Here is a 14,160-nt window from a genome sequence, read left to right as displayed (position 1 = left end):
TTCATACACACCAAACAAAATGTTTTCTCTGACCTTTTGACACAAACTGACAGATTATCCAACTTTTCCCCAGCTTTTACACCTGAAGATCTTTGAGAACCATCTCGAAGTTTGATATGCGAGTAAATGAATGAGTGTGTTACAAAAGCACGAAGTGAAACAGATAGTAGATCGGTGCGAACGTGTCAAACAGATTAAGCTTCACACGGTCAACTGCGGCTCTTCAGACGATGGGCCACCAGTATTTGAAACTGGTTATGACAGGAAGACGACAGTATAAATTGCCATCATGTAACCCCTTAGAGTCACTGTCCCAATTGGACAGTATGACAAAAAAAAGAGTAAAAACACACAGATATTCCAATATTTTGAGATCTGCACCCATCATGGTGACCGGTCAAAAGAATATGACGAATGATTTTTTTTCATCGTACATAGTCGTAATAGGTTTTAGTGAAGCTTTCAAATCGTTAAGGGTAGACACGCATTCATGTAAACACCCATTTCACACAGCAAAATCACTCATTGTATCCATAGTTTGAGCAATACGCAGGTGCCAACGTATGATCACTGTACGTATGAGAATGTTGGATGCATTGCATCGCCTCAGCATGTTACATATATTCATCTAAACCACTGACAATGAAATAAGTGCAATTAAGCACTAAGTACATTAACTTTCCAGACCCAACGTGATACAATTTTACTATATTCACCAAAGTGACTATGAAACTGTCTAATTAAGTAGTACTAGTAATTGTTTGTGAACCCATATTTAGCAAATACGCCTTCTTGAACAAAGATAAGAGATATAATTCACAGGTATAGATTTATATTGTGCGAAGCGTTAATCGCCTGACAGAGACACACGGTCTCCTCAGCAGTACGCTAAAAACGGTCCGGAAAGTTGGCGAAGCTACATTATTGTTTATCTGAGCAAATGTATATCAGTAACACATTCAGTTAAGATACGCAGCGGTTCTTAAATTTCATTCATTCATTTTACCAAGGTTTAGTATCTCCATACGTACGATGTACCTAAGGCATGCAATATAGCCTTTAAATTCCGACACTTCTTGATAAGGGGGCTTATCTGCATTTTGAGAGAAAGTGATCTGATAATGATCTGATATTTGAAGGTCGGTCACACTAAGGTCACAAAACACAGCACGTATCCTTTATAGTGTCTTTCATCGTATCCTTCGTTACAACCCAGTCTAGGGTGCCATCAGTTAACGAAATATCTAAAGTTTCAAAAGATGAAAAAATTCAACAATCTTCCAGCTGAGATTTAAAGACAATGGCCACGCCTCCACCTCGAGATGGGCGGGGATTATGTTTAAACGCATACCCTGACGGTGTCATTAACGCAATCTTCAATTCATCATCTCAGGGTTGAAACCATGTCTCACTCAAAATCAAAACATCAATGTCTCTGTCATTCAACATGTCAAATATTTCATCTCATTTATGAATTTTTAATACACCTTGGAGGGTTGGATAATATATTCTCATTATATAATACTGAATATCAGAGACCCGTGAAGGTCCGGGTTATAATATTGATCTTCAGTAGCCCATGCTTGTCGTAAGAGACAACTAACGGGATCAGGTGGTCAGGCTCGCTGACTGGTTGACACATGTCATCGGTTGCCAGGTGCGTAGATCGATGCTCATGCTGTTGATCACTGGATTGTCTGGTCCAGATTCGATTATTTACAAACCTCGGTCATATAGCTGGAATATTGCTGAGTGTGGTGTAAAACCTAAACTCACTCACTCACTAGATAAAGACAAAGTATTGCAGACAGCTATCCTGTGTCTGTAAGGTTTAACACCAACACGCATCCGGCAGGGATGTGTAGGGAGCCATTCCAGATTTCGACTTTTTTGATCAACCGTCTACGTGCGGCTCATGATCAGTTTCATATTCGACCGGAAAGCCCCGTTCAAATCGACATTTTGCCACCAGACATCAAGTGTGTTTAAAAGCCATAGAAACTGGGAAACCGTCATTGACAAAATGAACGTTAAACCAGTGTGTAAAGAGACCTCTTGACAGCGTTGGTAACGGTTCGATCATTGTGTGTGGTGGTATAAGTGCGAATCCAGCTCCGCATTGTGCAAAGGAGGATCTTTCTTGTACTGATTGTGAGGCGCGTGGGTGGACATTTTCTCTTTCAAGAGATGAAAGTACAAGCCGGATGACTTCAAATTTTAAATTTCAATCAGTCATCTTTTTCCTTATTACAGCGATTTACTGACTTCACAGTAAAGTTTCAAAACGATTTTGGGTAAATTGGAGTACATTTCCAAATTCAACGCAATAGTGACACAAATTTATCCAACGCAATGCCCGGTGTTTTTTTAACATTAATCTAAAGTTATTTTAACGATACTGATAAACGAGATTATTTAACTTGACATATTTAAAAATTTAGGCCTGTGTTGTATATTATTTGAAATTATCAAATGCCAGAGTATTACTTGTTATCAGACATTATTTCATAATTGATGGTTGAAATATCGAAATGTCTCGAAATGTATGACTTGCAGACACACCAAAGACTGGAACTGCTGGAATATTGCTCAACATAAAGTTGACCATGGAAACGTTCACATCACCCCTTTTTGTCATTTACACAGCATCCAATTATTTATTCACATTTTGCATAAAAATTTCAATGTTTGTCTTTTCTTCTTCACAGTTGTCTTCGGATCTGAAAAGATAATTAAAATGACCTTCTGATACCCAAAGGGATCCTAAGCCATTCTTGTACAACAATCAAATTGAGGAATGTGTAAAATATTGACTGAAACGTATGCAATTGATATTTGTAAACGGCAGTTTGATAAGTTACTCAGCACATATGCATAAATGTAAAACAATATACTTTATGGAAATGGAATCTCATTCACCGACCTGTTTGCAACACTTCTCACACACATCACAAATTGTGGCTTCCTTGAGACTGCGGGTTTCGTAGAAAGTGGCACCTTGGTTACCTACAAACATGAATAACGTCAAATATCTGCAACAAACTCTTGATAAATAAAAATATAGCTATAAAATATAACTATAAATACATGTCTGTATAACCGACAAGCAATTTGACCTGTTTACAACTATCAAGTCATTTTTGTGTTATTGCTTCTGCGTAATACACTAACAGCAACACGGTTCAAAGTTTCAGACGTTATCAACACTTAACGTATAAATATCAGACTCACTGGGCTGGTAGTAATCGTAGACTGTGACGTAGCTGGGCTGGTTGTTCGTCACCATGCCGGTTCTGGTGGACAGGATGTCAAAGCAGATGGACGTTGTGCCGATCTTTGGAAAGAGAATGGAATGTACATTGTACATTTTCCATACAAAATATTTAGAACGTTAATGCAAAAGAATACCCAAATTTGACTATCCTCAGAAACAAATTCCGTATGGTGTAAAGGGAAAAATAACTGTGACTGTAGTCTTGACCATGCAATATATGCTAACATTTCAAAGTATGAAACACGGAACACAAGCTATTAAACATGAAGTGATGTACAGATGAGATACTGCTTCCTTTACCACGGGAAAGTACATAGGCTAAAGGGAAAGGATTAGATTAACTGAAATAATCAGCGAGCTGTTTGAACAGAGATGGATTAATTTGACGGAAGTATTTTAATAGCACTTAATGATGTAATGATCAGCCCTAATTTCATTTTACGATAGGACTGAACAACTCAGTCAAATCACGAAATTACTCATTTCACAGACTGACCATACTCTATTAGATTAAATTCTACAAGTAAGTGAATTAATCGGTAAAATACTATGGTATAACTTTTACTTCAGGAGTCGAGTAACCGATGTCAAAACGTCACAAACCCACCTCATCAAAGTATACAACCACGTTTCTACCACGTCTTTCAAATCTCTTCAGACCAGCAACGTTGCCCATTGAGGTCATATCTGGATCAAAGCCTGATGGGATAGATACTTCAATCACTGTCATTCCACTGGATCCCTCCTTCAGCCATCTTGAGGGGAAAAAGAGGATAAACGCATATTTTATGAGAGGCGAAAAGACTGGTCAAAATGACATAGATTTCAAATTCGTTTGAAGCCCATCAACGCACTGTTCTACTCTCATAATCCAAATACTGTGACATGTCAAGACAGAAAAAGATTATTAACAGATATCGCTTACATGACCGAAATAGTGTTATTAATTGTGTTCTCACTTAGTGCAGGTCATCAGTTTGAAGTTGTTGATGGTGTCATCAAGCAGCACAGTGTTAATGTCAAAGGATGGGTCTCCGATTTCAGCATCAACGTTGAAGAGCACATCTACCTGGAATATTGAGATAGACCATTTATTGTTGAAGGGATTCACTTATTTGATGTATGCGTTATTCAGTATTCAGGTATTGCCTTACATAGAGTCGGAGCACTGTGCTAAATGCATTGTTTCATACTTACATCAGCATATGCAACACCTTTACCAGTAGCCGTGATAGACACGTCCTTTGGGAATTTCGTCAGCTGGAACAAACCATAAGCTAAACTTTTAAAGAACGAGCTTCAGAGTATAAATACACAGCATAAATGCAAAGTTAAATCTGTTTCACAATTTATCAATTTATCAATTTATCAATTTACCATTTGGATTAGACCAGCACTTTCACCTATTACACATTTAACATTATTCACATATGCCAGTTTTGAATCTACCTCTCTTGACTGCAAAACGAGTGCGTTGCTATCAGTCACAGATATGTGATGGGTGTCACTTCCGCTCTTGATGTCAACCTCAATTTGGAAACCGGAAGCATGTGCACGTCGGGCATAGTCAGTTAGGGCGTGAAGTGCTACCATTGTGTCCTGTGATACATGAGGATCAGCACAGTAGGTATTTTTGAATTCTTTGAATATTACCAGTCTCAATAACTACACAATTTGAACTAATATACTTTATGTCCAACAATACTGACAAGACAGGCAATCGCCACTAAGGAGGAATTTAAAACAGGTGAGAAAATATGTTCTTTGATTTCCCTTTTTGAGAGACCATTGATATCTTATTGTACATTTTTTGCATCATATCATTTATTCAGTTACGAATTTATTGATATAGCATTGAATAGCATGAACAGCTAGTATCAATACAAGGCCTCAAGAAATACAGTGAGCTAAATTAACGCATCCTGTTCCTCAATCTTAAAAAGACCGTATTAAGAATTTGGCTGTGGGTAGTGCTGCTAAAGAATATAACCTTCGTCCCTGATTCCACACTGACCTGCGTTGAAGAAAAGCCGCCATATGGGTTCCTTTGTGAGGTCAGCCAGTTGGTTATTGGAAGACTTTCTTTGAGATCTCCTCGAGCAGAGGATGCCAAAAGGCCATACGAATGTTTGAATGTCAATGGGCTGGGCGCGTGTGTGTGAAGGTGTCCAGTTGGTATAATACGTTGAGGAGGCGGTTGTTGGTTCCGTCCAGTGTTTCAGAGTACCTGGTAATTAAGTACCAATGTAGGAGAATGGAAAAATGGATTTAACGCTGTACATGGGCTCAGCAATAGTGTTTTATAAGAAGCATATTGGATTCTTTTGGGTCTCAGTTTTTGGTTTAGACAAAATCAGTGGGTACATTATGGTGTCACTGGATCTAATGTTTAATGCAGATTGTGTGGCGGATAAGTATACGTAATCAGTTCCGGTGGATGATCATGGCTGTCTATTCTCTTGCACAAACGGTTTGTATTTGAAAACAACCATACGGTATGCAGCCTGGTAAAACTATTGTTCAAATTGTTGTGGGTATCAGTGACACAATTCCAGAATTTACCTTTAACCTCAGCTGCGGCGTTGAGTTTGTTGAACGTGACATCCGCTACTGAGCTGCCAGCCTCAGACAAGGCCTGGTACCTGGTATTTATGTTCCACAAAAACCAATAAATTCACAATGGTGTCTCAGGATCTCATGTAGATTGTGTGGCGGGTACGTATGTGTAATCAGTCCCGGTAGACAATCATGACTGGTTTTTCTCAAAGCAGTTACACAAACAGGTTAATTTTGAAGACCGCCAGAGTTCACACACTGAACGCCACTTTTTAAAAAAATTTATATGTAACTATTGTTCAAATTGTCGTGGGTATCAGTGACACAATTCCAAGAGTTACCTTTAACCTCAGCTACGGCGTTGAGTTTGTTGAACGTAACATCCGCTACTGAGCTGCCAGCCTCAGACAAGGCGTAGCTGACAAGGGCGAGAGTGAAGGGATCCGTGATAGAGGGAGCCACTGACTCCAGGTACTTCGTGGCATTCACAGTGGCGTTTCCCAACCTGTACTCATTAATCTGTCATAAAAACGTATATTTTCAGGCTGAATTTCAAATTTATCACAAGTGTATTGATTCTGTTGCGTTTCATTGTATGTAGTGTACAATCTGAATATAGAGAGACCAAGAAGGTTTAGAACCTCTGTAGTGTCACTGTTTCAAGGTACGATTATGCAACATCAAAATGACTTTATTTTATTTCAAATAGCGATATTTACATCATTTAATGAAGGCCAAATATTAAAACTACTTCAGGATTCCGTGTTTTAAAAATAAATATAGCTCTGAAAACTCCCTCTGTCTCATGTCAATGTGTTGTTACATTCCACTTGTGACATACATCAACGAGGCGTATTTGTGAAATATGTCCTTATACAGAAGTTCCAATGATATTTTCAAATTTAGAAAAGGTCCCATCTCCGTCCTGTCATCTTTCGGGGGTTTACAGGGTTGTTTCCAAAAATGACAAAAAGCGAAAAAAGGGATTTTTCACTGACACGTTTCTCAGAACATATCAGTCTATATGTTGCTTAACCTACACCTACCCCATATCCTCCAATGTCTTGATTTTCCAAGAAAGCCAGCAGCACCATGGATGTAAGAGAGGCTTTGGAAGTCTGAGGAAACAAAAGAAACACGATATTAAGGTACTAGACAAGGACCAACTGAGATGTGTGTAGTCAGGAAATATCATTTTGGAAATGTTAATATTTCGTAATATCCTGTCCGTACCTGCATCTGTCTGTCAAACACAAGTCCAGGCTCATTGAAGGATCCATCTAAATTCTGCCTCCCTGCCATCCAGTTCAGGGACCTCGCCAAAGTCTGATTTCCCACAAAAATGTAAGGCCTGGCTTGATTGAAACTGCGTGCTACAAATGCAGTCAGCCTTTGAAAAAGATGAAACAGTCATGCGTTAGACTGACGAATGTAGGAGCTTTTTGCATGAGTGTCTCTGTTTACTTACTAAGTATAGAGCAGTTTATGTGGGAAAAGGGAAACTCACCACATGTGTCCTGCCTCATCACGGTCTCCAAAGGGACTGAAGGATCCATCATATCTTTGATAGGTGAGCTCCCTCTGGTAGCCTGAAAGTAAAATAGGTGTTGAGAAACAGACAATAAAGAAGAAACATAACGATTGCAAATATATCTTTCAGTACCAATTTATTTAGCCAAACCTGCATTCATGTATATAAATGTAATTTTACCTAGTTCTAGATAGGTCATGATCCTGGATTCCAAAGCGGGTGTCATTTGCTTGGTTGTGTACAGGTAGTCCGCAATATATACATCCGGGGCAAAGGTCATCATGTTCTGTTCACCACATCCAGTTGGTAGAGCCAGAAGATTCTCCAGGTTGTCGAGACTGGCGCCAATCAGGTCACCTGGAATACAGGCAATGGTTAATGTCCTTTCTAAGTAACCTAAACTGTCACGCCAACAAACTTTCAATTAAGATTGCTTAAACATTGAAATATACCTATAGCCCAAAAGTCATATCAGTTTCATACCTTACAAAGTTTGCTGTTGCAGAATACCTGTCACTTTGACTCTGACTTTCTCTGATCCGGTTACTGCCTCTGATGGAAGTGACAGCGCCACATGTTGGATGAAGTCAGGGCCTCCTGGTGTCAGCTCAATGAAGACAGGTGTGTTGTATTCTTTGGGGATCCCTTCTGCCTGGGACAAGAAGTAGATATATACTGTAAACTGTACACAAAATGTACATATCAATATACTATTTGTTATTTAAAGAACCTTTAATCCTCCCATCCAAGATACCATCTCTGTGGTGTAGTGAACAGACCAGAATGAGGAAGTTTGGCATTTCGATTCACTGTCCACATCATAGCAACTTTAAAAATGTTACATATTGTTACTGCTCTCGCCTCTGACTAGATGAAGCAAGGATTCAGAGTGCAATAATCTACAAAGCGACGTTAAACCCAATTTCACCTCACGTAACCTCAGATCGGTGTAAAGAAAGATCACCAGTGCCCAATCTTTGTCATAATAACCAACAAAAACGAATCTGATCGTGAAGCTTGATGCTCTTTGTCGTGAGAAATAAGCCCTAGAGGGTTTGTATCGTTAGTAGAACAAGTCATTACCTGGACATTGAGCTGTCTCTTGACAGCATCAGCGGCTAGAGTTGTTCGTGCTGACACCTCGATGTCGATAGCTCCCAGAGATGATGGAATGATAGGGAAGTACACAGTCTGGGGCTCGTTGGATTTAACCTTGAGGGCAGAATGATATATTGTGGGAATGTGTGCGACAAATTCATTTAACAGTGGTATGACAATAACTGTTGAATCTGTCTAAACCTGACTCTGACTAATCCGGATCATTCAGTATTGTAAAAAATGTACGGACCAAAATTAAGACTGTGGATACATTGTCCTGTTAAACATGTCTAATCCAGACTTCCTTAGTTCCGGCTTCGGAACTGATATTATGTTGAAGTAGAACAATTTATTATTAACGATATGAAGGAGATGAGTCCGGATTATCATTATTCCCATCTAATTCCCACGGTCAATTCTAATTATGCAACTCTCAGCTTAAAAGTCTGCTGATATATGATTCTATATCCTGTTCATAAAGCTATCGAACACCTTGAAAGGTTCCATATGCAAAGAGTGAAAGTGAGTTTTCCACGCAACGCTTACTGTGACATATTGTGTCTGGTCCTTTGACTCCTTGGTAGTTTTACCAGAACTGTCAACCACCACGTTGACGTATTCCGAGGACGTAGGCAACGACACTACAACCTATTGAACATATGCATGATATTAACTGTTACTGATGTTTTCAAAGTACCTTTTAGGGAACATACGAGCTTTGAGGCGTTTCAGATTATCTGTGCAAAGTGAACGAATTTAAACATTGTTGATGAACTTTCAAAACTATTAGAACTAACGTAAGTTCTCCGAAGCACCTATTTTTGTATGAAAATTGGGATGAAGTGAAGATATACGCACTAATTTTGGTCAAAACTTTTCAGAACCAAGATGACCAAGATGGAAGATGTTATATCTTAGTAATTCTGAAAATTCTTTTCTAAGACGTGTCCTGGTGCGGACAATGAGTACCATGAACGACTGTCGTGATTCAGATACCATAATGCTCTTGAAATAGTTGCACCAATATCCATGTCTGGATCGGTAATGTAAGGCCAGCCTTAGACTCACTCACGTCGACGTCACTTGACAGGTAGTTGAAGATACTGGCTTGAATGATGACCTGTTCTCCACTTAACACCGAGGTAGGCATGGACAAGCTGACGAAGAAGGGACTGAAGACACGCAGCTGAAGAAATTGAATCCAAGTTTTGAGACTAGATGGATGTTGTACGTTAAGTTTCTCTATCGTGTCGGAAATTTGGGTTCTTTTGGAGATCGAGAAGAGAATATAAGCAGAAAATATATAAGCAATGTTTAATGTCTGAAAGACTTTGTGCCTGAGATCAATAAGAAAATATAAGAAAGGACAAACACCTGAAGATGAATATAACAGAAGTACATGTACATGCTGACCTGGACATTAAAGTTAAAGAGTTTAGGAATGAAGAACTCACCAGATGCTCAGTTGTGTTTTAATTATAATTTCTGCACAGACAGGATAAGTATTGTGGTTTTGATGGGAGGGTAATTATCAAGACATCATTGCACCTTTGTGGTAGATTGGGCTACACCAAGTCCTGTGGCGGAGTTGACAGCAAAGGCGCTGGCAATCCAGGAGGTGATAGTGTCAGGCACGGTGGTACTGATGGTGGCTTTACCGTCAGCTCTGGACAAACAGACACGTTGATTTGTAGATAAAGACACGAACAAGTGCGACCCGCCATATACATATGGAAAAGCAAGTTACGTGTTCATCTGAAAGTAAATATAGGAGACAAGAAGAAATAGGGATGTTTCGAGAAATGCCCTCCACATGCCTACAATAAAAGCAAAGGCTTCTTGGTGCTCTTTGAAATCTTCTTTGATTGGAATGTTGACAGCTAAGGCTCGTTATATTATATACATATTAAATATATACACGTGGTGAACAAAGAATGATTATGTACTGTTTTCATGACAGAAATATATAAGATTTCCGTATGAGGTCTAAAAACGTTTGACAAGTTGTTCATAATTTCTTACCCGACGGTCTTGTTGATCCAGAGCCATGTCTCTGGGAATTCTTGTCTGACCCTCTCCACCTCCTTGACCTTCTGACTTTGTATAGCTCCTCCAAACAAAGGAGGAGCCGTCATTCCATCTGATGAAAATACAGATTCAAGCATTCTATGATACACGAGTCATTAAAGCCTTTGACATGCATATACAAGTTGGAAGATTTTATCAAACAAAAGCGACAAAGACATTTCATATCCATACGCAATCTCTTATCTAGTCAATGGTGGGATCAGGTTACATTATAAGCACGTGTTTATGAATAACTATCAAACTTTGTTGGCAATAGTTGGCGCCCGTCACAAACACATGCAAGGACAAGTCAATTTCCATTCTGAAATAATCTAACCACCAGAACATTTATTACAAGTAAGAAGTCAAAAACAGGAATTGCATCTAAACTGCATGAAATTTGGAAATTTCCTCCACATGAGGTCAAAAGTTGAGCAAAAGTTGTATGAGTCTTCATGGAAAGAGCATGCTCGAATGTATCCCAACAGCTGGAGGAGTATTGCTGGACATGAAGGGAAATTGACTATTAATTATTTGAAAGACAGTTATTCCGTTCATTGTCACTGAAAATCTGTACTTATATAGACATATGAAACAGGTGACATTTCCTCACGTACATGTTTTCAATGAATGAGACTTTCACGGTTGTTGGTCTAAATCAGAACAATCGGTATACCTAAAGCTCAAGTTAAACCTTTTGGCCAAACTTACCTACTTGTCTTAAATTCACGTGAATACAAAACAACTGCAATGCCTGTTGAACAAAGAGGACTACACTGGATAACGGTTTGGTTGTAAGATTCGAAACACACAGAACCTTTGGACAGTTTGGGAAAAAAGCCTGAGTATTATCAAAGGACATTCCATACATTTCTACAAAGGAATGGTGCTTCCTTCAAACACAATACCGAGATACTCCAAAATAGAAACAGTAAAAACCTGTGGACTATATACTTTGTTTTATATGATGATGGAAGCCAGAGGATATTCACTGAATGATATTCTTAATGATTTTACTCTCAACCCAAGATTAAACGATATGCTAGTTTATAGATATGTGTTTTCATTATGTGTCAGTTATAGATAACATGGTCTCCTCCTTAACTCATTAAGGCCGAGAGACGCATATATGGGGCAAATTTATCAGCTCCTCACAGCGAGTGACGTGTTTAGGGGGCAAGTAATTAGCAGTTTCACACAGCGAGAGCCACATACAGTCGTCAACAGAAAGCACCTTTTATTCAGCGAGAGAGGCACATGTGTGTTGTACTTTTAAAAATCGCACTGTACCTATTATTTCAACCAATTTAGCAAATGTTAGCTTTTCTTACGAGAGATCCCACCTTTAGTATCAATCAGAAGAAGTATTTAAAGTGTTTTAATAACAATTGCTTATCATTATCATAGGCTTGTACAGCGTTTAGCAAATGAGCGCATGTTGGCGAGAAAGGGGATTATGATGTTTTTACAGAGGTAAGTGCCTGGTACTCTTACTTGGGAATGGATACTATAATACTTCGTATGCACCTTGATTGAATCAGATGTAACGGTTTAGAGGTTACTAAAAATTATATTTCCTACAACTACCTAATAAATAGGAAACAATATACGTAATTTCAAGGACATACAACGAATTCAAACACAATAGAATAGTTTGAATTTACTTTTTAGGCATAACAATTGTCATGTTTCATATACTGAAACATAATGTATAAACACAAGTAATTATACATCCAAGCTCGAATAGATTAAACATAATTGAACTTACTAATTTGAAGTTTACTGAATTGTAACTAGTTGTTTTCCATAATCTAAAGTTCGTAATGTTACCTAAGCGAATATAAAGTGATAAGTCGCGCCTTTGCATCGAATACAAATATACATGTCAGTGTTATTACAACAATGAAATGTTTTACTGCGTTTGTTACAAAAGACAGTAAGTTGGTAATTCAAAACATTGACACACATGGACAGAAGTAATATCATAAGTTATTACATGTAAGCCATACAAAGGTATTTCAAGCATTTTTGTTCAAGCTGTTGAAAGTTTCATGTTGATTTGACAATAGTTTTCATGCAGTTCAGATGCAATTCCTGTTTTTGACTTCTTACTTGTAAGATATGTTCTGGTGGTTAGATTATTTCAGATGGGACATTGACTTGTCCTTGCATGAGTTTTCTGTGCAATTTACATGAGCATTCTGTAAAACGTTTATATTTGATCTGTGTAATTATCAAATCCGGTGCAATTATCACGTGTATCAATCAACTCAGTCTCTATTGATCCATCTTCAATAAAAGCTGGATAGTTTATCAGTTACGGTATCGATACACATGCATATAATCATTCAAGCAGATTACAGTAATGAGATAATTGAACGCCTCTTTCGACCTTGAAATAACAGCCTCTTTCGACCTTGAAATAACAGCCTCCGGTAGAATGCATATGTAGTTACGTCCGTTGAAAGGTTTGTCCCGTGACAAGTGTAAAATAAACAGATGCGCTGTTATATGAATGGACATCTTGCTTTATGGAATCACGCCCCTCACTGTGATGTTTATACATGCATGCACATCTGTAATCTTATGAACCTCGTTTGCATTCAGTAAAGATATAGGCACGCCTACCTTCATAAATATTGGGGGTGTCAACTGCAAGTTCATACACTATAATAATTCAGTATAGTGTCACCTCGTGAATTCTGTAATGCTTGTACTCTAGTTTGGATAGTTGGATCAAGGTAAAGATTATATTTACATGTACAGCAAACCATTATGTTTTATGTACTAGTTGTGTGCATAAAATGTATATGAAAATAAATACTACCTCCACTCAGTGGTTGGATTTCAATCGCTTTGTTTTACTTATCGAAAAACACTAAAATGAGGACAAATAAACTCGCCAAAATGACTATCTACTCCTATTTGGCTTATGTGTATATTTCATACATCGTTACCAGTGTGTATGTTTACAATACACAAACTGTTATATGATAGCTTGAGTTGATAAAGCTGAAACCCAGCATATCGACTGGTCAAGGATATAGCCAATAACCAATCTCTATCCAAGCTGCTGAGTGACCAAACGTGCTCTTCAGAAATTTCGCCCACGCCCCATCACCTGTCCTTTCCTCTGTGACAGGTATCTCATGATACGATTGGTCGCAGATAACATATGACCAGCCACTACATTGAACAGTTGAGATACCGAACGTTCTATTCGGGAAATTTGATGACGCCCTATCACGTGACTCTTTGTTTTATGTCTATGCAAGGAATATGTAGTATACATTTTGTATATGTATGTTTGTATGGTCACGTATGTTTTCTGCATTAAATCTGTATGAAATAAAGTGCAATGCTATGAATGTGCTTTGTGCTAGTCACAGACTTGCGTTATAGTACTTTCATTGAAATAATTCGTAAACACTAGAAATGTATCGGCAAAACCGCTATTTTCATCAAAGATTATAAAGTATGAAAGTAAATTCCTCTTTACAGTATGTCATTGTCATAGATATTTTGTAAATTCAAACCTCACACAATGATATAAGAGAGAGAATTTGTTAACATGTGTCCCATCTGTTACATACAAAGAATACATGTGTATGCATATTGTGATAAAATATAAATG

The 14,160-nt window shown here is 38.1% G+C and overlaps 1 protein-coding gene across 1 annotated transcript; it reads right to left on the bottom strand.

The window, feature by feature from the left end:
* Positions 1–2,651: 2,651 nt before the first annotated feature.
* On the bottom strand, positions 2,652–10,705 carry LOC124277444 (CD109 antigen-like). The gene is made up of 20 exons (XM_046713141.1): positions 10,482–10,705; positions 10,008–10,125; positions 9,532–9,645; positions 9,006–9,107; positions 8,445–8,573; positions 7,872–8,013; positions 7,542–7,718; positions 7,338–7,419; positions 7,064–7,220; positions 6,877–6,948; positions 6,172–6,349; positions 5,886–5,916; positions 5,289–5,418; positions 4,724–4,873; positions 4,472–4,534; positions 4,234–4,343; positions 3,882–4,029; positions 3,232–3,334; positions 2,924–3,006; positions 2,652–2,720 (listed from the first exon to the last, which is right to left on the bottom strand). The coding sequence occupies exons 1-20, from the start codon at positions 10,622–10,624 to the stop codon at positions 2,703–2,705; spliced, it is 2,250 nt and encodes a 749-aa protein (XP_046569097.1). The 5' UTR covers positions 10,625–10,705; the 3' UTR covers positions 2,652–2,702.
* Between the last annotated feature and the right edge of the window lie 3,455 nt (positions 10,706–14,160).

The sequence above is a fragment of the Haliotis rubra genome, unplaced genomic scaffold, assembly GCF_003918875.1.
Source record: "Haliotis rubra isolate DU_JTF1 unplaced genomic scaffold, ASM391887v1 Scf221, whole genome shotgun sequence".
Lineage (NCBI taxonomy): Eukaryota > Metazoa > Mollusca > Gastropoda > Lepetellida > Haliotidae > Haliotis > Haliotis rubra.
This window is presented reverse-complemented; position numbering and strand designations above follow the sequence as displayed.

Excerpts from the sequence above, each read along its gene's own strand:
- LOC124277444 (XM_046713141.1), bottom strand. The coding sequence starts at position 10,624 with ATGCTTGAATCTGTATTTTCATCAGATGGAATGACGGCTCCTCCTTTG. Across the intron at positions 9,646-10,007 it reads TAGCCCAATCTACCACAAAG|CTGCGTGTCTTCAGTCCCTT; the intron begins GTGCAATGATGT and ends CAATTTCTTCAG. Across the intron at positions 3,007-3,231 it reads CTACGATTACTACCAGCCCA|GTAACCAAGGTGCCACTTTC; the intron begins GTGAGTCTGATA and ends TCATGTTTGTAG.